At 41.9% G+C, this 27,429-nt stretch overlaps 1 protein-coding gene across 29 annotated transcripts in view; it reads right to left on the bottom strand.

Annotated features, from left to right (window-relative positions):
• Positions 1-27,429, bottom strand: part of NRXN3 (neurexin 3) — a 1,586,092-nt gene that overhangs the window by 186,672 nt on the left and 1,371,991 nt on the right. For all 29 annotated transcript variants that reach the window (XM_044230674.1, XM_044230680.1, XM_044230666.1 and 26 more), the window contains one exon: positions 2,474-2,645. In XM_044230674.1, the coding sequence (XP_044086609.1) occupies positions 2,474-2,645 (172 nt within the window). The remainder of the gene's footprint in view (positions 1-2,473; positions 2,646-27,429) is intronic.

The raw sequence follows: 27,429 nt of genomic DNA, 5'->3' as shown, positions 1-27,429 counted from the left end.
TAACATTTTATATACATTCACTCAATCTGCACCTTAGCCCTAGAAAGTAAGTATTAACACAGCCCCATTTAATAGACCAGTAAACAGAGGTTCAGAGGTTAAGCAGCTTGCCTAAAGTTATTGAGGGGACACTGGATCGACACATAGGAAGAATACACACTTAGAGAAGCAAGAAAACAGAGTAAAAGAGGAGAATGTGGGGAGAAAGAATAGAATACTATTTCTGAAGCATCACAGTGATCATCCCCCAAATCAAGAGTATTAGAAATTCTTACACTTATTTTATGGTATACTGCTGAATTGCATACGGGGAGAGACACCAAATAATTCAGTGCTCAGGGCCCTTCGAGGTTTTAACTCAGGCTGCCTTAGACTCACAGCTAAGGGCACCAACTCCAGCCAGATGACTCCAAAGCCCACACTTATAACCAACTGCTCTATTGCCTCATGCTCGGTCGTGATAATACTTATTATTCCTAAGTAACGGTTACCAGTAGCTACTAGTAATTGCTTTCAGTGGTAAGCAATGCCATTCAAGAAAAGTTTTGAAAACATAGTAAGCAACCCATAATCTGGAACCAAAGATATAAAGAGACAGGCACACAGCCAGGGTCACTGGTTTTCTTACTGTGGTTTTTAAATGACCATTAAAGAGTCTTCAGCAAACTCATGGGTTCTATATTGGCTCAGGGCAAGTGGTTAACATCAATTTAGAAATCTCTGAAATTCCTAATAAAAACAACAAACCCTACAGCAGCTTTAGCGGGGCCAGTGATAACACGCATGGAGAGCGAGTTTTCTGATAAGCAGATGAACGGCTTTTCAGATCTCAGGCTATTTGGATTCCCGTGTCCACCCATCTCCCCGAGTGTAAGCACAAAACATTTAAAAAACAGGTCTATTAGTGCCTAAAGAATTTGGATGATGATAAGAATTCATAGCCGCTGCTAACACCTCTGGCTGTCTTCAAAGGCTCAAAGATAAACGCATAAGGTCATTTTTGTGCCTTAATCTGAGAAGTACTAAGTGTATGACAAGAGACTCCCAGCAAAGGCTGAGCTGGATATTGTGTGGAGACTGAGATGGTAGATAAATGGGTAGGCGGGGCTTTTCATATCAATAGCTTAGGAGTCTTGTATGCTTTTTGTAGATGCTCCTATAATCCTTAAACCAGTCACAGGAAGACTGGCTATTTGGGGGGGGGGGGAGGGGAGTGAGTAGTAGCACCATTACTTCTGATTGGCTTTTAAAGAAAATTAATGCTGAATTAGGCATGAAAATGATAGCCTTCGGGTCATTCAAAATTCTTGGGCCACAAATAGGCAAATTTACTTTCTGTATTTCTCCCAAATGTGATGATAATTAGCTAAACAGCTCTTAAAAACTTCTGAAAATGTGCTTTGGGCTCCCTTATCCCTGTGCCTACTTCACTATAAAGGAAGTGAGAGGACGGCAGTAAGAGAATGATGGGGAATTTGAAGCATAGGAGAGAGACAGTGAAACATAGTCTCGTGCCCACGTTAGTGAAAAGTTCCATATTCTGAGCTAGCCTCTTGCATCCACCAAGTGATAATGCCATTGTGGAACAAAGGCCCTTAGCCAAAGTATTTTCCCTTCCTTTCCTAGAACTTTGATGATGAGGGCTCAGGACTCTTTTGCTAGGAGAGGTGAGAGATGAGAGGGAAAGCCAAAGGATGATTTGAATGATCTCTTTAAAAGAAGGAAACCTTTCCTCCCATTGCCCTTGATTTGGCCATCTGGCTCTGGGAGTTTGCTGGCAAATGCTCCTTGACCATAAAATTTAAACAGATGATTAACCCCTCTCCCTCCCACACCAGCATGCTTGCTATTAAAATGCCTACTAGGACTAATCTCTGAATATCAAAGCAGGCTTAGCGTTAATGAAAGGAAAAATTGGCCAAGTCAACAAAATGAATGAACCCTCACCCTTCATTTTTTTCCTCTTCGTTACCCTGACATGATATTCATCACTTTAAGTTTTAGTAAACTTCCTTTTACAGTCTTTCTGAAATCTCTGACCATCTGTACCTTCAACCTCGCCTGCCTAAACAGCACCATAGAGTCCAGATTAAAAAAAAAAAAAAGGATTATTCTGTGATCATCAACAATAGCTCACGATGGAGATGGCACCCCATCCCTCCCCTGGTCATCATCTGCAACGCCCTGGAAAGCCTAAGGCCATTGTCTTTAGTATGAGCCAGTTGGGTAGTATGTCAGGTTGACAAAAAGTGTCCAGTGCATAGTTAGTAAGTCTCCAGAAGCTCCCTACACCGAACCAAGCCCTGACGTGATAACTCTTCTCATACAAACAAAAACAAAACAAAAAAACATGATTGATGGGCTTAGTGATCAGTGTTTTATGATATGGGGACAGTCATGAAAAAGTTGTCACTTAGGAGTAAGAATGGGAGAGCCGAAGAGAGCGCGTGGTCACGGAGCGCACACCACGTACCTGTGGGGTAATGTTCATTCACCGGCCAGTTGTCCACCTGGAGTGTGGCGTTGCCGCCGTTCCTGGTGAAGCGCACCACGTGATATTTACCATCATTGACAGGGGTTCTCTCCTCCTTGATAGAGATGTCAACGGTGCCAATATTGAAGACGACTCCAATTTTCCCCTGTTCCTAGGATAAGGAAACACAAAAGGCATAGTTAGCACCAACCGCAAGGTGTTCTCTTTAAAGTGGATCCTCCAACTGGCAGGAAACCTGTAGATAACCCAGAGGGAGCTGTCTGCATGAAGGGAACAATAGTAGCCTACATTTCTCCATGGGCTTTCATCTGCAGCATAAAAGCCAATGGTATAAAGCCACCCAGATTGCTCTCACGGGCTGCCCTTGCACAGGTTACATCATTTGATTGCTCTCCACAGATATCAAAGCTGGAAACCACAGAACCACGTAAGAGCTGGGCAGTGACACTGCAAAGTACATTTCTGTGAGAAGAACGAAGCCTATTTTCTAGGGGAGGTAATTAGACACTGGAGCCTAGATCACCTCACAGTTTGGATTTAGGACTAAAGAGGAAATATAAGCAAGCATACTTGTGCGTTTCGGGGGGGGGCAGGGATAGAGGCCAAGGGGGGAGGGGTACAATGCATGATGAGCAGCCAACAGCAGAGAGGCTAGCATTATAGATCAACACCTGAGGACATTTCGTGTAAGTCTCAAACCCATAGGAAATGTAGGAGAGGCCAGTGAAACTGAGCTGGGGTTTTCAGGGTAAGATGACTGCTACTCTTCTCACACATGTGCCCTTATTCCTAAGGCTCATCCGAAGAGGGATTTGATATTCAGCAGCTGTACGCTACATAGCAAATGAGAACCTCAACGCACCCCCCCAAAAAAGACTTCTGGGAAGGAAAATACAATGAATTCCAGAAGAGAAACACTCTGGCAATGAAGGTGATGATGATGGGAAAGGTAGAGGCGACGGCATCATCTGCTTCCTGAGAAATGCCAGAAACACTGAAACATGAATAATGCTATTAAAATTTTTACTTATCTCCTCTAGTCATTGGTTACGACTAAGAGCTGGAAATAGTATTCACAATGAGACACAAAACGGAAGTAAGCTTACTGGTCAGATTTAATCTGTCTCTGTCAACCTCCCAGAAGGTATCACAGCACATGGCACATCAGGGAAGATGGGCTGGGACAGGAGGAGACATCTTTCTCCGTTTTTCTAGTTGTCTGACTTATTGCTAACAGGTTGAACATTTAAGGACAGTAAAATTTAGTGGTAACCCTGATGTTCTCTTTGTCCGCACAGTCTCTGTTATCCTCTGTGTTCTTTTCCAAGAGGTAGAAGGAGAATAAAAAGGTGGAGAGGGAGGAGGACAGGAAAGAAGAGGAGGAGGGAGGAAAGGATAAGAAAAGGAAGGGTATGAAAAAAGAAGTCCAGAAGGCACATAAACGAAGTGTAGGAAGGATTTCATGGAAACTCAGATTTAGTAATTGGGTCCATTCATTTATAAACAAAAATCCATTCAATACATAGCACTTGTTGTGCTTCAAGTTAGTAAATTAAGACTTCTGGTGAGATTTTAGGCATTGGGTTCCAGATACTTTGGTACACTTCACTTCTTTTTTTCAAAAGACAGGCTTTCTTCATCTTGCCAATTTTCCTTTAGGAGGCGAACACATCTTATTCCTGGTAAAAGAGTGGACAAGTACCTAGGCATCTTGATTTTAGAAATTAGGCATCTAAGAGGACTAAGAAAGGCGGCTTTCAACATGCAGGGACAGCTGTGATATGGGGTGGACACTGCCCTTTCCTTTGTGTTCAGATCGCACAGCACACAATGTAAGACGATGTCTGCAATCCCCATGTTCTGTTCTCTGCGAAAAGGAATCCAGGTACCCTCCCAAATGAGGACTAAATGTACTTATGATTTTGTAAATTTCTGTTTATTGGGACACTATGTTCTCAGGGTATTTTTTCCCCCACCCCTACATCTCCAGCGCTAAACAAAGCACCTGCATTAAAACAGAGAAATGAAATTGATGATGGGTTCTTTTGCATCTTTCATGCCCATAATTAATACTACGATGGATCATTTTATTCTTTCTCCTTCATTCTCTAGGAATTCAGAAATGATACTGTGATTTTTCTGCTTTCCCCTACTTAAAGCACCGGCATCCTTTTCTTTTTTTTTTTTTTAAAGATTTTATTTATTTATTTGACAGATAGATCACAAGTAGGCAGAGAGGCAGGCAGAGAGAGAGGAAGGGAAGCAGGCTCCCTGCTGAGCAGAGAACCCGACGCGGGGCTCGATCCCAGAACCCTGGGACCATGACCTGAGCCGAAAGCAGAGGCTTTAACCCACTGAGCCACCCAGGTGTCCCCCCCGGCATCCTTTTCTAAGGGTCGGTGCATACATGTTAGAAACTACTCATCCTTATGCCTAAATAAGCAAGGTTATAGTAACCTGAGTCATAACCTGTTTAGCAGAATGAGGGAACCAGAGGAGTTAAGAAGCCTTAAGTGTAGACACCATTACTCCTTTGCCCACCCCGCAAATGTGGGCTGTTTATTGCACCACTGTTATTCAATGAGAAACCACTATATAAATCCTGGGCGCACGGAAAGGGCTGCTGGTGATTCAATTCACCTCTGAGTCACTAATTAATCATGGGTGGAGAGCAGTTTTAGGTAGAGAGGAGACCTTTAAACCAGCATTCGGCAGCTGTTCAGCCACAGCAGCAGCACAGTACAGTTCTGGCTCAGTGAGCTGGCTGATCAGCGAGATATGTTCTTGGGCAGATTTTCTGCAAGATCCATAATAGATTCGGGGGAAGAAAAGATTTAATCTCTGCCAGAATAAATATTTGGTCCTTATCGGAGGCACCACACATTTGCCACTGTAATCAAGGCTTCAGAGAGATCATCTTAATCCCGCGAGAGCTCCCGCCAGTGTCCGTGGAGACCCTTACCCAGATGCCCCATCGTGTTCCCCCACGGTGGTAACTGCGGCTGTGCTAGACCTCAGATGTGCTCTCTTTACTTGCGGTAATAAGATTTCATTACTGCAACCTCCTTGTCATTTGTCATGGGACCACAGTGGCATTGTAATCTGTGGCTAACTGCTTTGTCTCCGTTCATTACAAGTCGTGAGGCAAGTACCCATATAGTTGCCTAGGATTGAATTCATCACGCTCAGCTGCCATGAAAATGAACTCTGCTGGCTCGTGCGTTTGGAGAGGAGATGATTTGAGGGATAAAGAGTGTTGGCTTTGGAGACAACCCCAGCTGACCTTTTGGGAAAGTGATCTAACTTTTCCAAACCCCTTTTTAGTATTGTACGGTGGGGACAGGACACCAGCTTTCCAGACTTCTAGGGCTGTTCTGATAGGGCTAAAATGATACGATTACAATGATGAACATGACAGCACTTGACAAGTAATAAAATATTATTCAAATAAAAGGGATAAATGAGATCGGGAGAAGGAACAATCCAAACATTTGACTGACGACATGTCACACCCTGTGAGCGCTGGGGAAGTTAATTTGTTCAATAGGATAAACATGGTTTCAGCATGGCATGGTTCAAATAACGCCTCTCTCTGGCTCAGAGAGCTATGTGACCTTGGGCAGGTTATTTAACTTCCGACTTCCCCACTATAAAGGGAGCTGGGGAAGAAGGGAAAGGCGAATTGCTACCTTTGAAGCTTGTTGCGAGGATTTGAGGAGAACACATGTGTGTGAAACACCCGGCACGTGGCTGCCCGTACTTTGGGGCTTCAATAAATGTCAGTCATCTTCTCCCCTTCTGTCCCCTCATCAGCCTAGTTCAAAGTGGTGGTGCGTGCTAAGGGCCGGCTATTGGGCGACAGTGTCATCAAGAAATATTGTAAACATAAATGTAAATTTTAGCAAACAGAACATTAAAAAACAACATTTGCATGGTTGGTTTCCTGTCACAATTTGGTAGCTGCTCTCTCTTCGCATTCCTCGGTGTCTTTTAGAAGCCCGTCCAGCACAAGCAAAATGTAGCTGCAAAACCAGCATGCCTATAAATTTTAATAACTCCACACCCATCACCACTAAAGTTGCTACCAAAGGCAATCACTTCAATCTATGTTCCTCCTTGATATTAAAAAACAGACAAGTGGTAAATCAGAAGACATTACCAAAGAATCCTCAAGTGCAATAAAAAAAAAAAAAAGCCTGTTAAACACACACACACACACACACACACACACAAAACAAGACTGAACAGGAAAACAGCTGTCTGTAAATAGCCAGTAAGTCATTCTTCATCAATAATAACAGTTTACAAGCCCACCTGGTTCCTCAAATTAGTCTGGCTCCAGCTCTCTGATCTCTCATCAGCCACGTTATGTTATTGCTGTGGAGGTGACCCAGGAGATCCTACCAACACCAGGGGCAGACTTCAGGAGCACAGATGCACAAGGGCAAGAAAAATCCTCAGGAATAAAGACCTCTCCGCAGGCAATCTCTTCATTCATTCCGCAGTGCCCCCAGGGAAGGCAAAAAGCACCATCCACTAGTTTAGACAATTGAAGCTGACAGAAACAGACCTGGGACTCTCAAAGGTATGCCCGGGAGATGTGCAAAGGAAGCAGTTCTCAATATCCTGGCCTCCAGGCTTCCAGCAAAATCTGTGAGTTCAGGGCTAGGCAGTCATACAGGAAGAACAACAGGTATGTGATCCCTCTTGGGTCCAGACACTGCCAGGTCTGGCATACGTGTTCCAAAGTCTGGGTCGCAGTAAGTAACAGTCAGTGACAGCATTACTGTCCCCCCATTATCGGCTCATAGTAAGAGAGGATTTCTAGGTCCCCTTGTGATGTGTGGGGCCAAGAAACCAGTGGTAACCAATAAATTAGGTGTCACTCCTGAGCCACGCATTAAACTGCTCGTGTGAGACCAACCAGAGTTCTCCCACTGGCTCTCAACCACTGTGCCCAGCAAATCTCTGACTGTGGCCTCTTTGTCAGCCTGGGTCATTGAGGGAAGATGGCAACAAGCCAACTCACAATGGCCATGGAAAATGAGAAACAAAGCTTGATTGTTTTATGCCACCAAATCTTGAATCTGCTTGTTATGCAGCGTAACCCAGACTACGTTGAAGAATGGGTAGGTGCGTGGAAGGTACTTTTTGATAGAACAATTTTTTTTAAAGATTATATTTATTTATTTGACAGAGAGAGATCACAAGTAGGCAGAAAGGAAGGCAGAGAGAGAGAGGGAGAAGCAGGTTCCCTGCTGAGCAGAGAGCCCAATGTGGGGCTTGATCCAAAGACCCTGAGATCATGACCTGAGCCGAAGGCAGAGGCTTAACCCACTGAGCCACCCAGGCGCCCGATAGAACAATTTTTGAATTCTTACAATTACCCTGCAGATATTATAGACTAAAAAGATGGAGATTCAGAGAATTAGGAATTCACACAACTAAGAGAGGAATCACTTAAGATTAAGATCCATGGGTTTTCCACCATGCACCACATGTATTACATGCTGCAGTTGAGTTACTTACATAAGACACTGTAAACATCACACATTATATACTTTATGTTTGCCTAACTTGCCTAATCTGTCTACCTAAACTAACAGTGGCTATCTCAAATGTAGGGCTACTGACAGGTGCTCAGTTAATGTTTGTTAAATTAATGGATAAGAGGATGAATGAATAGGGAATTAGAATGCATGGTTTTGGTAGAAAAAAAAAATTATGTTGGTAAGTTTTTATACCATGGGAGGTTAAATAGGATTTGTGTAGCAGATGATAATGAAGAGAATTGTTCACCCATAGCCAATTTTTTTGCAATAAATCTTAATCAAAACATATAATCTCACTGTGCTTTATATATGTAATCAATATAAAAAAAGATGAGGCACAACTTTGATTCATCAGATAATTTTGGCTGAGGGAGAATTTTTCTGAAGTTCTCTAGGGTAAAACAGTCTTGTGTTTACTACAACACAGTATGGACACTTTTCATGGCCAGTCACTGTCTTTCAGTGAAGATCAACAGGCCCTTCTTTCAATGTTATGGTCTCCTTGTTCTAGACTCAAGATAATTGTTAGCTAATAAGCAGGGAGTGTGTACTTCTGTGTGCCGTTGTGCACTATTGAAAATTCAAGAGATATAAGAGACCAGGTCTCTCTCTCAAGACGTCTAAGCCCATCAGGAATTGCCCAAACGGACAAGACTCCAAGTATGGAGCTTGGAGATGATGTGGACTTTCACTATCATCCCAGGCCCCTTCCTTTGGTCGGCAGGGGGTTGGGGGGGTCGGGGGGGTCCTGTGACAGGAAGGGCAAGAGAAAAGGAGAATGTCTGCTCTAGGTTCCAGAAGCCGTTGTGATTTAGAATCAGAAGACCTGAGCCCAATCAAGCTCCACATCTTGTCCAGGTAACCTTGAGGAGGTCATTAAACTATCTATATAAAGAAAAACAACAACAAACAAACAAACAAACAAACAACAACAAAGGCAACAATAGTATACCTGTGTTAAATGCAATTTAAGAGAAATGAACAAAATCTGAATTGCTCTTCAAAGGACGATTAAGAATGACGTCAGTGGTGGGGGTGAGGGTGGCGGGGATAGCGGACAGAGCAATAGCGTGACAGATGATGAATGAGTCAGAGGTGTTTGCACACATCCTATAGGATACCACTCTATTTAAAATGACTGTCTCCCATTCAACATCATCCGCTCTAGAATCTGTACAGATTGTCCCTAGAAAATTCATGTTAAATGGCTTGGAAACAAATTCTATTTTCCTAAATCTGCACAGGTCTCAGGGACCTTTGCACCCACCCAGCAAAACTGCCTGCACCTCTCCACCTACAGCTGTGCTTCTCCTCTTGTTGTGCTGAAGTGTGGTTGTGGGAGGTCAATCAATTAAAGCGGATTAGATCCATGGACTGAATTACTAACAGAGGGCCAGGAGAGATAAGACTGATAAATAGCTCAGGACAGCTCCATCTCTAACTCCAAGCAAAGGAAAAAAAATAAAATAAAATAAGAGGGAGCGTGGATGACAGCTCAGGACAATGGGAACTCTGACCTGAAAGGGGGGAGTCGAGGAAGGACAAGACAGCCAGGGCAAGTAAATAAGATGCAAGTCAGAGCCAATGCTCTAATAGTCACCGGTCACAAATGGCATCCTGAGTCACCGTGTCCTTCAAATCCACTCTGCACATTCACTTCCAATGCGCAGACCCCCAGCGTCAGACCGGCTGGATATGACTGTTTGGTAGTTAAGTCTGACTGCAAAGCAAAAATTAAAGTTGATTTCCGCAGAAGCCCTAGTGTTGCACCAAGACCTGGCAGGCTTCAGGTGACAGCTGGCAGGGCAGTGGTGACTGCAACCCGGTCCAGACAGAACATCTCCCATAAATGCCTTGCTTTCCCCCCAAATCTCTACCGCAGCTGTGAGGGAACTACCCAATGGCTTTAATAAAGAGATCTCAGGCCCCGTGCTCACAGTAACAACACTATAATCCTCAAATATTTAAAAAAAAAAAATACATTTTAGATTGTCAAGAATATTATTCTAGATCATCTCACGTCTCATCTATACATTTACAAAGTGTGGTCCTGGGACCAGCAGGATCAGCATCCCCTGGGGACTTGTTAGAAACGTAAATTCCTGGATCTAACACCAGACCCTCTGAATCAGAAACCCTGGAGTGGGGCCCAGCAACGTGTATTTTCACAAACTCTCCCAGTGATTCAGACGGTTGCCAAAGTCTGGGAACCACTTCCTTATGTCTTGGTTTCACGCGGGTAGTAGTTTCAACTGGGAGTGATTTTGTGCCCAGGGACATTCGGCAAGGTCTGGCGACATTTTTTTTGGTGGTCTCATCCGGAGGTGGGGTGTGCTACTGGCATCTAGTGGGTCAAGACCAGGAATGCTGCTTAATCTCCAATAATACACAAATAAGAAATATCTGGCCTTTAACATCCACAGTGTCCCTACTGAGAAACTCTGCACTAGGCAGTACAAAACTTTAGTCACACAACAAACATCTATCTCTAAAGCATGTGTGGCTTGAAAGAAGCTGATCTAGAAACATTTTTATATATGGCCTATTTTTCCTCACAGTGCCCCTTCTTTGAGGTATGAAGGAATATACACACATATACAATGTTCTACATGCACACACTCTGAGAGTGTATGTGAGCACATGTTTGTGTATACACACATGCAAATTTTCGCGTTTGGTCTAAAACTGTGATCTAGCTCTCAGAGCACAGGATGAGCTCTGGGCATCTTAGCATTTGGATAACTGGATTCTCCCTAAACTCTGTGTTGTAGTCCAGTGCCCGTTTTACAGATGGACACTTGGAAACAACAGCTTACGTGGCCAGAAAGGGGGCAGGTCTGGAATACATGTCTTACATTACTTTCCCTGACTGGTCTTGGTAACCCCCTTCTCTCTCTCTCTCTCTCTCTCTCTTTATTATTAACCTATAATGTACTATTTGTTTCAGGGGTATAGGTCTGTGGTTCATCAGTCTTACACGATTCACACACTCTCCCCAATGTCACCCCCTTCTCTTTTAACTCATTGCCACTAGCCCCTAAGAAAATGCCCCAGTACATCTCCCAGCACAATGACATTAGCTGATGGTCCCAACTCCCATCTAGTCCCTTGACTCTTTACCCGCAATGAGGTAATTTTAGTCAGTTTCCACAAAGATGGATGATCAGCAGCTCCCCTACGGAAGAGAGACTAATAAAAAGCCAGCGATCTTTCTAGACCTAGTCTGTGGCTGTAAGGAAACCTTTAGTGATTTTCCAAAGTGTTTTATTGTTTACCCATCTTTTAAGGGTACTTTGCATTTGAATGACTTCCATATACTTCCACCTTTTGATTTGACCTAAGGAAGCCTTAATAGGTTTTGAGTGTCACCTGTGCCTTTGAAAGGCCTGAAGTCATTAAGATAAGACCTAACATCCAAAATTGGAAGCCAAGTAACTTGTGCAGGAGAAATACACAGAAAACTTAGGGTGGTATGGTTAGAGCATAATTAGGGCAGGTGTGTATACTAGATTTTCTGGTTTCAAACAGTGTAATAATATTTTTTTGATGTGCTATTTCAGTTTTTAGTAGGAAATGTGTATGTAGAGGATCTCATTAAAATTGACTTATTTGAATACCTCTGAAAAAAACTGAATTAACATAGTTTCAAGGGGAATGGATCTATGTGAATAATAAGCGTCAACCAAAATTTCTGGTTTAATAAGTGAGGCCTTCTCAGTCACTTGCCTTGATGAATTCCGAGTCTAAACTTTTACACCATTTTTTTATCTGGGGGAAAAAATTAGTATTCATGTTTCAGAATTGAGAGATTTATTGTTTGGGATTATCAGAAAATACGATGCAGATTACTGCATGTTTTAATGATGTCTTTGGAGAATGGGCACGCAAAAGTTGTAAGAGGCAGATTGGCCTGACATAGAGACCAACAAACAATGCACCAAGTCCCGCTATTGTCTATGTATGTAAGTAAAGTTTTATTGGTAGGCAGCTGTACTCATTCCTTCCCATATTGTCCAGGCCTGCTTTTGCACTCTAATAGCAGAGCTGAAGAGTTGTAACAGAGGTCTTGTGGCTCAAAAGCCTAAAATATTTACTCTCTGGTCCTTTACAGAAAAAGTCTGCTGACCCTTCTTACTGAAGCTTGCACAACTTACGGCTAGCCTGTTAATTGTTTTGCTTTGTTTTTGTTTTGTTGTTGTTGTTTTTACTTTTCAGGTTTTGACCTATAGTTTATGTTTATTTGGTGAGAACGACTTCAATATCAGTGGGAGGGTCAGACAGGGAGCTTGTCTGTACCTGCTTATTCAAGAATTACCTAAAATATACGAGACATTTCTAATAAGAAGACAGCATATATAAAAAATTCACCCAATTTAGGTCTGAACTAATCTATCTCAGATCCATTAAGGGTGGTTGAGATACTAAAATCAATTCAGCAGAGCACTGTTTGAAGGTAGGCAGCTGGGGATACAGAGAAATAAATTAGAGGCTCCTGGCGCAAGATGCTGGTCTCTAGGAATAGTCTGGTAATGGAGGCGATGAAGCGAAGTTGTAAAGTTATTATAATGATACGACATTTCTTTCTGAAAATTTCTCTAGTTCTCTGGAGTGAATCACGTACACATTAAAGTCTTGGGACTCTAAAAGCCAGCACACATCACTCTGATGCCAGGCCTTCAGTTCACTACTGAGATGGAAGGAGAGATAAGAACAGCATTGCTACCCAACGAGCAGTCCGTCTCCAGGGCTCCGGTGCATCTGCAAGAGACCTGAGTCCCTTGAGTGATAAATGGTGATTAACTGAACTCTCTTGGTTTACCTGCAAGGAGAATCTCCTGTGTCATCATCTTGGGATGAACACCCTGAAATAGGGGCTCATTTTTCCTTTCCTGGTTATCGTAAACAAAATGGCCAGCAGACTCTAATAGATCAGCAGTGCCTGTCTGCACACAGGCAGGCTGGGGTGTGTGTGTCCTGGAGATAGTGTTGCAGTGAGGTATTTCATGCAGGTGATATTTTATGGTCCTCCTCCCTGTCAACTCTCACCACTGTAACAGCCCCTCTGGGATCCTATCAGCATTTCTAATTCAAAACGCTGATTCTGACCTACCCCCCACCACCTTAATGAAAGCAACAGAGAGAAGAAAAAAAGTGAGGTTTAAACAGCTACAACACATCAGGAGAAAGCGGGCCTGCTGACTTCCACGCCAGCGTCAAAGCCACCGCAGGGGAAGTCATCGGGACAACGGAGCAGAGGCATAAAAAGACAACACTTTCCCTTGGCCCTGGGTGAGAGTAGTCAAGGGGACCCAAACAGGAGACTTGAAAGCATGACCCAGGGAGCTGACTCATGCCTTTGGAAAAGTGTCCAACATACCAACATTGAGAGTTACTTCAAAGCTGCATGCTCTTTTGACAGAATAATTAGGAAACACAGCTTTTTATTTTAATTTGCTTGAATTTTGTAGTCCTACCAAACCGCAAAGTGAGTAAGTTTTAGCCAAGTGGGGAAAATGCCCCTAAGACACTAGGCGGTCATCACTTCCCGAAGGTACAGTAGGCCCTGGGCGCCATCTGGGAGACAACCACAGCTTTAGATACACAAATTACCCACTGGGGTTATAATAAATCCATACACAATATGAAAAAGTGTTTATATTATGGCATTTAAAGGGCACAAACATTCTTTCTTCTCTCCCTTCTTTATGGATGCACTACAATTTTATTCATTGACATAAAGATGCTACATGATTTCATCCAAATGGCTAAGGAGCACAGTGCTGGAGAAATAGAGTTGTGTGTGTATTTATGCCCACATAAGTGTGTGCACGTGTTTGAATAAGACCTTAAAACTTAACCGATCCAAAAGCTGGTTTCTCTGACCCGCTGTATTATGAAGTGATGATGGCCCAAGAGAATTCAAGCCCCTCTGTTTCATCAAAAGGCATCTGTAGTCACATGGGAATCCAGCCCTTAAGACAGTCCCTGGGCAATCAGTGCAGCCCTGGGGCCTTCACTTTCATAGAAGGCCTCTCAGGAATGTGAATCTATCACAGACCTGACTCAGAGCAAACTGTGGATTTCAGAGTAAATTAACATGAGGAAGCTTCTAGAGTCAACATGAGCTCCAGGCAATGGAGCTGGACATTGGTTGGACATTAAAGATCATTAATCCAGTAAATGATACAAAGACAGGATAGCTCTCCTAGGCCTGGCTTAGCCCAAAGTTGAATGAGGTACTCTTTCCTATATAGAGAAGAGACTTCCCTCTGCCAGAGTCCAGCTTCCCTAATCAGCTGCAAAGATGTACAGAGCTAAATGCAATTCTATATGAATGCCCTCCAAGAGCCATCTTTCATTAACTAGGTCTATCTTCTAGTTATCCCACAACTTCTATATCTATGCAACATTAACATAAATTGTTTGCATGGAGTCTTTCTTTTTTTTTTTTTTTTAATAGAATGAGTCTTTCTCCCAATTAGATCATAAGCATTGTCAAGGCAGAAAATTTATTTGTATTTTCTATGTCTTCTTCCATATAACAGGCTCGATAAATGTTTTGCTGAGGACCAGACCCAAAAATGAAGGCATTTTTACATTTTTCAGCAAGCAATACTTTGGTGTGGTACACAGTATCTCCATCCGTGGTTCATTTGCTGCTTTTAAAGTTTTGCTATGATTTTGTTTTGGGAGAGTGCTTTTGAAAATGTGGATCATGACCACATCTTAGAAGACCATGGCCATTAACTTACTTCATGTAGACTACTGAACAGTCTTCAGGGTAGCTGCCAACATGCCTATGTAGCCCAGGGACAATCTACTCTATTGGCCTAGGGGTGAGAGGTTCAGTGATCCATTTCCAAGGTCGTCAATCCACCCTACTTCTTTCTTTGATAGATTCAAACTGAAGTCTTAGAGGTGAACATTATCATCCCATTACCAGATTCTTCAACCATTAGGTTCCCATTAAACATCATTTAAACCCTCGAAATATCTAAGATGCCAGACTTCCGGAGAAGCTTATTTTCATTTTCTTGACTCCTCCTGTGCTCCTAAGTGCACTGATTGCTGGTCAGTGTAACATTCAAGCTCTGCTCATTGGGAGCGTAGCCCCTCAGCACAGTCCTTTAGAGCCACCTCAGGCGGGGTGGGGGAGGGGTGCTGGGGAGGGGCTCTACGACAATCATCACCCATTTCAATTTATACTAGACCTGTTAAACTGAGGATCTTTACACATGGTTATATTTTGTAAGAAATACCTTCATCTCTCCAACTCAATGTTGCAGAAATCCAAGTCAAGTCAAAGAAATTTTGCAGTAAAGTATCCACTAATTATGCATTCTGCATAGGGCACTTTGGAAGGCCTATCGGATACCACAGAAATATATTGGAACCATTCAGCCCTCAAGAGTGTAAACTCTACTCCAGTGCTGTGAGAAGGGCAACAGCTTTGGAATCAGAAGACATGGATCTAAATGCTCACTTAATGCAGGTCCTGGAACAATTCTTACTGGACCTAGTTTCCTTATGTTTAAGATAGAGATGGCATTCCTGAGCTCGTTGAGTGATGATGAAGGTGAAAAAGAGATGTCTGTGATGATGATATGAAAGACAGAAGGCACTGAAAAAAACACAGCATTAGAAAATAGATGAGGACAAAAAAGAAACAGAAACAAGTACACAGTTCCCTAAATTAAGACAGGAAATAAAAGGACACTCCCATATGATAGTTCTAAATAAACATCCACAGTCAGTCCTTGAAAAATTTCCCAAGTAACTGGAGGCATAGGATTCATCATGTGCCCTTCAAGGTAGAAAATGCTGCCTTATTTGGGAGGGGTCAGGCCAAGGGTAGGAAAGAAGGGGGGTTAGAGAAGACATATATAGGTAGCTGTCAACGAGGAGGGAAGGAGGAATGGGGGAAGTTTAGAAGGTGGAAGCTGTTGGGATGGAAATGAGATTCAGTCTGTGAAAGGGAAAAATAGAAAATACTTGGCATATAAACATTTTAGAATATCAACCAGCTGGTCTGCTTTCTAAAACTTCAGTTATGTTTCTGAGACAGAAACCTTTGAATGTTAAGGTAGGCACTCAGGGCTCAACATTATACAAACAAAGAGAAAGCATTTTTAAACTTCATAAAGATGCTACATTTTAGAGAATATTTTCTCTTTTGCCCAAAGGGCCCTCCCCATACCCCCTGGCAAATGTTTCTCTGATGATGGCATTATTATACTTCTGAGGTTTAGAAAACTACAGACTCAAACAAATATAAATAAAATCCATTTTTTCCCCCAGGCATGCCCTGCTCCTCACTCCCCTGCTTCCTGCTATAGGATTCTCCCCCCAGTAAAGGAAGAGCTTTAGGGGTTTGGAATGGCAATGGTTTGTGCTATGCTCCTACCTGACACTGGCCCAGAGGCTCAAGGCCATCAGGGAAGACATCACCCAAGTGATGCTAGAGCACCCATATTTCAGCAGTTAGCCATGATCTCAGTGCTGCTAACTAGTCACATCCATGCTCAGTGATCCCTCTGAGTCATTTGAGGCAGTGATTAAGGTGAGAAGAAGGGAAAATTTAAAGAAGAGGGAAGGGTGGGGTGCCTGGGTGGCTCAATTAGTTGTGTCTGAGTCTTGGTCTCAGCTCAGGTCTTGATCTCAGGGTCGTGAGTTCAGGACTCCGTGCTGCGCATGGAGCCTGCTTTAAAAATATTAATTAATATTAATTAATTAATGAAGAGGCAAGGAAGTAATAGGGAAACAAACAAGGAACAGGATGAGTGAAGGAACCCTATCCACCAAGCCTCATTCTCCAAGGATACACAAAAACAGCTCCCCAGACCTTCAAACCCAGATGTATTTCTGGCCACTCCATTTTGTACTGACTTCAAGAAACTTCCTGCAGGCAAATATAGTGAGGCAAGCACTTGAGAATGCCAGCTATAAGCAGACACACCTTCTTCAGTAGAGACCAGGATGCGATTCTGATTCAACTGCCAAAGGATGCCTGCTGAGGAGCTACACCAGGCAACAAGGTCCATCCAGGGAATGCACAGCAATAAGCGTGCAGGGCACCAGAACCTGAGTGTCCCGGGCACACAGGCCTCAGCCCCACTCTGCTGATGCGCAGAAAGAGGACCAGGAATCATGAATCTAGACCAGAGAGGCACAGTACCCAAATGTACTGAATCTAGGGGGCACACGTTCTGAAAGGGTACTGAAAACGGCTTTTGGATTTGTCCGTTGATTAGTTTCCCCCGTAGGTACTTATTAACCGCATTATATAATAAACAAGTTACAAATTCAGAACACACAGCAGGGATCAAGCCCTCAGGTGTGTATTCTTTTATTTTTAAAAAGGAGGGGATACTGATAGTATCTTTTAAAATGTGACTTCGTTTTCAAATTGGATTTCTAAATTTTTCTTTTTTTGAAAATAGTAAGATTTAGCAACACTGGGATAAAATTTCTAAAACACAATTAAAGGCCAGAGCTAACTGGGGGTGGGGGTGGGGGGGAGGGAAGAAATGCACAAGTTCTTTAATTCACCATGGCCTCCACAATTCCCTATTGCCTATCAGATGCAAAGTTCTGAGTGTTGGTGGTCATTTACTATCAAGTGATCCTTGCATTTCTTTTCTTTTCTTTTCTTTTTTTTTTTTTGTATAGTAGGGTAAAAAAGAAAGGGAAATATTTTTGTCACTGTATGACGAGCAACTTCTCCACATCTCAAAAAACAATAGATTGAGGGCCATGGGATTCAAGAAAAATAAAACACTTTTTAAAATATTCCATTCCATTTTAATCATTTATGAGTCTGCCCTTTCCAGACTTTTCTGTTTTTTTAACTCCTAATGTACTTTAATGATCATAGGCTTTCAAGTGAGACAGGTCTGGCTTTAAATTTTAACTCCACCACTTCCTGTATTTTCTTGACCAAGTTGTATAGACTCCCTAAACCTCAATTTTCTCACCTTTAATATTGGGGAAAGATTATCTCCACACAACCTTGTTATGAGGACAAAATAATGTATATGCAGGTATCTAGCACCTAACAGAAGACACTCAAGGACCCGAACTTCCCTGTCCCTTTGAAGGGTTAGGATAAATTAAGCAGACATGATCATAAAATCACACACACACACACACACACACACACACACACACACCCCTCAAGTGCCTGCCAAATTGTAATGACCCAACTGCTGCTTCAGAGAGATGGCTCAGCTCGATATCTTAATGCACTTTTCATGGACTAAAGCTCAACAACAAATCTATCACTGTTAAGCAGTGTCATAAGAAGGTCTGACTTAAACAAAATAGACTTCCTTCTGAACTCTAAAGTGTGGTAGCCACCTTCACCTTGACTCAGAAATACACCAACAGGCAAAGTACATACACTTAGCCAGTAAACAATAAAATTAATAAAAGCCAGCAAAGATAATGATAACAGAATGCATTACTGAAAGTTGTAGAAGAGGAGACCATTCAGTATAGAAAGGTGTGCATCAATTTTATGCAAACACACTTTTAGTTCTGGGAGTTCATATATCTGCATGGCTATAACCATCAAGAAAAATTTAATGTAGGCCACTGCTTCAGAACTACCATTTAATTTTGAGCAGACCGTGATATTGAAAAAAATTATTTTAGTTATATAACATACTTGCCAAATAAATCAAAAATATTCATTGCAATAAAACAGCTAAAAAAACAGAATCGCTACTCTACCATGTTGAGGTTTAAAGTGAGCAATAAATCACAGCCCCCTCCATTCCGAATTCCAAGCCACTTGAGAAATGGATGCAAGCTAAGGATCAGCAAACTTTAGTGCTTACGGAGCTGGATAGGGGAATGGGTGTGAGACAACATTCAGACCCGACCACACATTGGGATTCTTGCTCATCTTTCAAGTTCTGTTCCCTTTCCCATTGTCCCCTACAAAGAGAAAAATGGCCCGGGTCTGGGTACTCCCAGCACAGAGAGAAGAACCCACAGAATAGGAAGAAGGAAAAGAAAGGTTCTCACCAGACCTGTGTGACTCTTTATCCAATCCCACCAACTAGACAAGGGATTGGAGAGAATGTGTAGTAGTAAGTGTTACTTCAGGGGTACCTGGGTGGCTCAGTCAGTTAAGCGTCCGACTTTTGATGTCAGCTCAGGTCATGACCTCAGGGTCCTGAGATCAAGCCCTGCCTAGGGCTCTGCACTCAGTATAGAGTCTGCTTAAGACTCTCTCTCTCCCTGCCCTTCTGCCCCTCCCCCACTAAAATAAATAAATCTTTTAAAAAAAATGTTATCCCAATACTTTCCAGTGAAAAGCAGTTGCTTAATAGGATAGCATAGATGGGGAAACCATCCCTTTTCTAACACACCAGAAGCCCAAATAAAAGCCTTTCCAGGCAAACTTACTGATATAGATTGACTCCCAAGAGGACCTAAGGAGCCATTCCTCGGGGATCTAAAGACAACTTGTTAATATTAGGTTGATATATGTTTGAGAATCTTGAAATGTTACTTAATGGTCATGGTGAAGCTTCCTCTGACTAACCCGTTAATAACAACCTCTATTTCTGCTGATGGCTGAAAATCTTAGCAACATACGGCCGATGTCTTAGATCTTTGAAATTGTGGGTATCAGAAAAAAAATGATGAGAGAGAGGAACGTTAAATAGGACTTTTAAGCAAAGAAATTATAATCCTAGTTGATAAAATTTCAGCAGGCTCATGGAACTTTCTTCACATCATGAACTTCTGCATCTTTCCTAAGGGGCCTGGGGATCTGCGTGGCTGTCAATGCACCAGCCAAGGCTCTTCAGCACAGCCCAACTATGCTGTCAACCCCAAATCCCAGGGGATGCATATAATCACCATATTTACCGTGAAGGCCCAGGCAATAATGATACCCACTGACTCTAATGAAACTCAAGTGCACGTGTCATTTTGAAGATGCTATTTGTTCAGGCAGAGTTGCCTGTCAGCTGTCTCTGGCCAAGCGATCCAGCCTGCAATTTAGTTAACAAACTGAGACATCACAGAGATCAGCGCTTGTAACAGGCTTCCTTGATTCACTGGGGCTTTTCCACCTGTCTTCCATACTGCAAGTCTCTAGCAAAGTGGCACTGGTGGGAGGAGGTCCCAGTGGAGTTGAAAGACAAGGAAAAGAAAAGAACAACAACAGCAACAAAAAAGCAAGGAGTTTGCTAAGTTCTCAAGTGGAATCTGCCCTAGAAGAAGAAAATCCAGAGAAAACATTTCTTGGCTCCAGTAATTCTACTCTGGCCAGTCGGGCAAATTTCAAACTATTTGGCCTCGTAGCTCAGATCTGCCACCATGTTTCCAACCTTTAGTCCCAGTATTCTTACCAAACTTTCTGAACCGTCTGCCCCATCTGTAATCATTGATTAATCCAGCCATTCTTCCAGCAATATGTAGGAAGTACCTACTCTGTACAACATACTGTGCTAGGCATTGGCTCCAAAATGAACTATTTCTCCCTTTCACATTCTCTTCGTGCTGATGCTCAGTCTCAAGGACGGAGTGGGTGGGGGTAACTATCAAGGAGAATGGAAATTTCAAGGGTCCACTTTAAGGAAAAAGAGAATACGGGGAACCTGCCTCCATATGAAGGCTTCCAGGGAAACACCTGATAGGATGATCTGTGCATTTTCACATGACCTTTAACAGATCTCTTATGATCTCTTTAAGGACAACAACATTAGGGAAGAAGAGGAACTGGCTTTAGGTTGGGGTGACATGAGAAAGCTTTTTTTTTTTTTTTTTAAGATTTTATTTATTTATTTGACAGGGAGAAATCACGAGTAGCCTGAGAGGCAGGCAGAGAGAGAGAAGGAAGTAGGTTCCCTAGCAAGCAGAGAGCCTGATGCTGGGCTCTATCCCAGGACCCTGGGATCACAACCTGAGCCGAAGGCAGAGACTTTAACCCACTGAGCCACCCAGGTGCCCCATAGGAAAGCTTTATAATGGAAGTAGAATTTACACTGAACTCTGAATGTGGACAGGATGTGGATGGCCCAGTTTGGTTGCTATTGTGTCAAAAGAACCACAGGGATGCAAGATCCCTGAACGTGGGTTTGGAATCCTGGAAACCTGGGTTTAACCCTGGACTGCTTCATGAGTCACATGAGAAGTCAATTAGCCCCTCTGCATATTAGCCTTCTTATCTTAAAAACAATAAAAATACTTACTTTATATACTACATAAGATAGTTTTGAGAACTGAAATAATATATATAAAAGTGTCTGGTAAATTGCAATGTACAATACACATATCAGAAGATCATTAGAGGGGATCCTGGGTGGCTCAGTTGGTTAAGCATCTGACTCTTGGTTTCTGCTCAGGTCATGATCTCAGGGCCTGGGGATCAAGCCCCATATTGGGTTCCGCGCTCAGCATGGAGTCTGCTTGTCCCTCTCTCTCTGTCCCTCCACATCCCCTTCCACTGCATTCTCTCTGTAAAATAAATGAATAAAACCTTAAAAGGAAAAAAAAAAAAAAAAGAAGATCATTAGGTGCTCTACATTGTTGATTTGATTTTAAACATACATGTCTATTTCTTCTTCCAGTTCTTACTTTGATAATTTTTAAAAGGCTGTTTTCACTCTCTTTAAAACCTTCAACAGAAGCAGGAAATGCTTTGCTTAATACTAACTTCTTTCTTTTATCACAGAAAATCAAAGTTCTCCTTGGAAATCATCTCATTAATCTCTTGGAGGGAGGTAAGCAAGCGGACACATATTTTGCACAGTTGTACATGAATATCAATTTTACAAATAGAAAAGCCTAACACAAACTTTCCTAAGTTACATAGTAAGTAAAAGCAGCATCACAAATGACCCAGGCATCTCTTTATCTAATTATCTGCTCTTCTCATTATATGCATCCGAAAACCTTGTTCTCCCAGTAGACTTCCTTGTACAGATCTTGTTTTCCATCTCCAAAACAAGTAATGCTTTATTTAACTTTTAAAGCTTTTGTTTCTTCATCTAAACAACAACAAAACTGCCAAATGGGAGTGTTGAGGGATAAAAAAGGAATAATGCATTTGTAATATTTATGAAAGAAACCTTGTCCAGTATCGATAACACACCAAATGAAAAGTAAAAGCTATTTTCTTTTGTTTTACAAGGTAAGAATTTGATTTTTATCAATCGCAAGGGTAGCTGTGCCAACATATAGCAAATTGAGTTGTGATTTTGAAAAACCCTTAATCGTTATTAATAAGTCACAGAGCTAATTATTCCATCACTTAACAAACATTTGTTGAGCTCCTATTATATTCAGAGAACTGTTCTAGATCCAAATGATATAAAGATGGACAAAGCACAGTGTAGGTTTTCGACAAGCTTGTAATTGAGTAGATGAGAGAAAACATGGATAAAAAGACTGTTGAAGAATAGAAAGTGGTGGCTCTCAGGGTGGGGGGAGGGAAAAAAGAGAATAGAAAGTGGTAAAGACAGTAACATACATAAAATTCGACAGGATTTTAATGGAAATGGTTATTCTGCAAGAGAGAGAAAGGAAAACTTCATGACAGAGGTGACTCCTAGGCTCGGTCATGAAGGACACCTAAGATTTCAACAAACGGAAGGAGTGAAAACAAGTGTGATGAAGTAGCATTCTATGCAATGAGACTAACATGATCAAAAGGAAAGATTAAAAGAAAGTCTGATCAGCTGATGAGCTTGGCAAGAACACAGTATATGCCAGAGAGAAATGGATTCTGCTGGAATAAAAAAGTAGGTTGAGGCTAAATCATGTTAGGTTTTGAATGGTGTATTAAGGAATATAAATTGTGTTCAGTCAGTATCGAGACACCGCTGAGTGGAATCACACACACAACAATATACATTAGAATATTTGAGCACGTTGTGAGCAGATGGGGAAAGGTAGAGGAGGGGAAATTTAACAGATAAAATGGAGATGAGGTAACAGATGGCATGAGATCCCCAAAGAGGCAAAAGGGCAGGAGGCCAAGGGCATAGGTAGACTCAACTGTGGGAAAGGTGCAAGCCAATTTTTCCACTGAGACAGAAAGAAGGAGAAATAGTTGCAGCTGCACTGTGGTATAGGGAGATCACCCTAATTTGATAGACATAAAAAAAAATCTATACAGCTACATTAGAAACATTGTAGAAGGGATTTTTAAATTGAGTGGGGACTAAACTGAGACCTTTATGGTCCTTTTCAACTTTATGCCGGGAGATGTAGCTATACGGCCCTCATTTTCAAAATGGAAGAAAAAGATATGAGTTCTCACAAAAATGAAACAAGTTACACTTCTTTAGAAGAGGAATCAAAATGGTAGGTGAAATCAGCTAACAGAAGGATTTTATTCCACTAGCAAAGAGTCTTCTAGGTAAAGTAAGCATATTTCTGTTCATCACCACCACCAGAACGAACTTACGCCCAGCTTCTGATCTAAACATTTACTGCCTTCTTGGCCTTTATGCATACTTGACTTTGTGACCTCTGGGGTTCAGAAAGAGGAGATGCAATAAGCTAGCACACCTTCACTAAGAACAGTCCCAGGGAACTCATTTCATGTTCTTAGGAATATATTTACCAAATGTGAAGATCAAGAGAATGATGCGGACAGAGTGTAAGAATCACAGAAAAGTATCAGACAAGGTCTTCTCGGGTATCGCTGAGATCACAATGGAGTAAAACAGGGGATGCTTACACATCTAAGGATGTATATGGCCCACTAAAAAGATGGCCAGATCTTGTAAGGCTGACCACAGGCCTAAGTCCTTAACAACTACCTAGTCAATAGTTGTTATCGGTGAACCTATATGAAGAAAGAGAAGCCATGGTTACAAGTTCACACTTGTCCTATATATGAAAGGGATACATTGAATATCAGAATGCAGATGCAGTGAGATGGGAAAAAAAAATTCCATGAAAGTTAAATAAGATAAATGTAGATTCACTTACATATAATAAACAACTGTGTAAGTATAGGATTGGGATCACTCCATCAAAATGGAGTACAAGAAGAGCTGGAGACATTAGACAACCAGGAGCTCAGCAGGATCTAGAAGTAGGAGAGAATCTCTATAAAATTTTTTATGTAGAGTTTTGAATAAATAGAAGAATGTTGCTATTGGAGACAAGGAGATTCTCCTGTGCTTTGTAGGGGTCGGGGAAAGTACAGAGCATCCTGCTCTCTGATAAATATCCTGAGTTAATAGTCACCAATAGGCTTTAATGACAATCCATACTAGCGTGCCAAGAATGGTGACATTTTGGGAAATACTTTGTGTCATCTGAGGAATGATTATGGAAACCAGAAAAGCAAAGATTTCAAGAGGAAATGTGCTGACAATCATCACGAAGAACTATCCCATGAAGAAAGGAGTACACATTCATCTTTGTTCCGGAGTGTAGACTTCTGAAGAGTGGAAAGAATGTACAGGGAGGTAGATTTTCAATAAAAATAAGATCCCCCCCCTTTAGAATGTCCCTACAATGAAGCAGGCTGTTTTATAAAATCATGATAGAACTACTAGAACTCAAAGCAGCCACTGGAAATGCATCTGTCAGGACTGCTGTGGAAAGAATCCATGCACTTGGAGGAAGGTTCAACTAGAAGACTTATAGTAGCCTATCCATCTGGAAGGGTCTAAACTCTGTCATCAAATAGAGCCAAGGTAGTAACTAGTATTGTTCATGTGATAAATTATTATCCCATGTCTTCATTCCTTGGAATACTGTGCAACTTTTCAGTGTCTTCCCACCAGGGGAAAAAATACTTTTCCATCTCATGACTAAGGCTTTTCAGTATGCTCTCTCTGGCCAACGGGATGAAATAGAGGCTGTAACCATGCTTCTGTAGTTTGAGTTGCCTCTTTGGGCTCCAGAATGTACCATGAAAATAATTTGCCTTAGGCAGCCATAGACCCTTCACCCTGAGTCCTAGAATAAATGCACAGTGAGCAGACCTGAACCTAATTCCAGCATGGAGCCAATCCTAGTTCACCTTCAGCCCAGAGAAGAGCCAGCATGCTGAGTTGGGCTGAGATAAGCCAAACTTCAGTCAACCTCCCTGTCTATGAGCATGTTAGTACTTAATATTATAAACCACTATGTTTTAGGGTGGTTTGTTATGCAACATTATTAAGTGACTGACCAATATACTGAGCTTTAGAAAACATGAGCATGTGAGTACTTAATACTATAAGCCACTATGTTTAGGGTAGTTTGTTATGCAGCAGAATTAAGCAGTGACTGACCAATATATTGAGCTTTAGAAAATAAAAGACTCAAATACTTTTTCAGACTGGTAGTAAGATTTGAAAGTTGAGACCCCAATATAAGAAAATAGCCATACAGCTTTTTTGCTCCATATATATTGAAGAAGAAATGCCAAGTTATTCTCCTTCTTTGCTACCTAGTTTAAATTTGCAAAATTTGGGTGTGTCTGGGTGGTTCAGTGGGGTAGGCGTCCAACTCTTGATTTCAGCTCAGGTAGTGATCTCGGGGTTGTGGGGTCAGCTCATGTCAGGCTCCACACTCAGTGGGGAGTCTGCTTGGGATTCTTTCCATCCTCATTCATCTGCCCCTCCCCACCACATGCTCTCTCAAACAAACTAACTTGCAAAATATTGGTATTACATCCATTCTAAATAGCCACTGATGATATAGATAGGAAATCAGCTTCCTTTAACCACTAGTAGAAGCACTTCTCTTACCTTAAAGCCAACAGTAATGACTTCTGGATACTGTTATTAGCTTGGAAGAGTTCTTCCTATTTGACACCATAAGTCTACTTTGCTGTTAGTAAATCAGTGGTCAGAATTGTTGCTGTTGCCTCTGCATTATGATAATGTAATTTGTACTCGGTCTCTCTTAAGACTGGATGGACTAGGGGCACCTGTGTGGTTCAGTGAGTTAAACCCCTGCCTTCGGCTCAGATCATGATCTCAGGGTCCTGGTATTGAGCCCAGCATCAGGCTCTCTGCTCAGTGGGGAGCCTGCTTCCCCCTCTCTCTCTGCTTGCCTCTCTACCTACTTGTGATCTCTGTCTGTCAAATAAATAAATAAAATCTTAAAAAAAAAAAAAGAATGGATAGACTATATCAAGTAGAATATAAATCACCAGGAAGGTTCCCACCTTGGAACTAAAGTCAAATTGAGCTTTTGAAGACTGTGTGTGTGTGTGTGTGTGTGTGTGTGTATCTGTAATTTTTTTTTTTTAAGGAAATTCAACTTTCCAGCAAGGTTGGCCTTGTTTTCTTTATAGAAGTTAAAATACATGGAGATATTTTGGGTGTTACATTTAGGACTTTTCAAAGACCCTGTTCACAATCAATATAAACAGAGAAGGACTACATTTTTAAAACTTAAGCAAAAGGAGCAGTAACACCAAGATAATGAGCAACACGTGGTTTGCCCATTGCGGGGGTTCAGTGCAATAGTGCATAGTTCTCGGTAATGGTCAAGTTGCTGTGGACAGCAGGAAAAGAAAGACTACTCGTGGCTAGTTTGTGAAAAGCCCTTAGCTCCCAATGCAGATGTGCATGCTCTTTGCTCTGATCCAAAGGAAAACACCAAAATTCAGTATTATAGAATTGCTGACAATAGTTATACGGGAAGTATCTTCATTCACGTAAAACCTCATACCAGCAATCCTCCACAACAACTTGAAGAGTGTTTGTATGATATCATTAAAAGCAAAGAACTCCATCTCACAACGGGAAATATTGTCAGTTACTTCAAACTCCAAGAAAAAAAAAATCCATTCGCTACTTGATAAAATTAATTTGGACCCCCTGGCTTAAGTAAATTCTCCATTTCTTGTTTTACCTACTGAACAAATTATTGTTCCTTGCTTTCTACTCCAAAGAATCGCTCCCAAACAGGAAGTACAAAATGAATGGCCTCAACAGATAACTGGGCCACTCTAAGTGCCCAACTGCACAGACACTGCAACCATTCCTTCGGAAGTCTCTGAGACACCTGATTCGTTCGTCTTTCCCTGAGAGGAAATGGGAGGGAGAAGGTCTTATTATCTGAAATAGAAGCCAAAAGGTAGCAGGCTCTATTCAAGGTCATAACCAAAAGCACAGCACCTGATTCTCTGCTACAATTGCTTTTTCCGAGTTACCTGTAAAAATAATATTCATGACTTCAGCTACTTCAGGTTGTCCACACTGTTCCCAGCACAAAGCCACTCTGCAATCTGATGCAAGAGGCTGGACCTCGATTTGTTTCTTCTCCTACAGCAGAAATAAGTCCATACCCCGGTCAAGACTGTTATGCCCATCTGTGCGTCCTTTCCTTGTCTGCGTTTCTCCCTTTCATCCCTGCTCTGAGTTCACCAATCGTGACAAAGTCTTAATGACAGTGAAATGTTTTGAA

Source organism: Neovison vison, chromosome 13 (assembly GCF_020171115.1).
Source record: "Neovison vison isolate M4711 chromosome 13, ASM_NN_V1, whole genome shotgun sequence".
Taxonomy (NCBI): domain Eukaryota; kingdom Metazoa; phylum Chordata; class Mammalia; order Carnivora; family Mustelidae; genus Neogale; species Neogale vison.
This window is presented reverse-complemented; position numbering and strand designations above follow the sequence as displayed.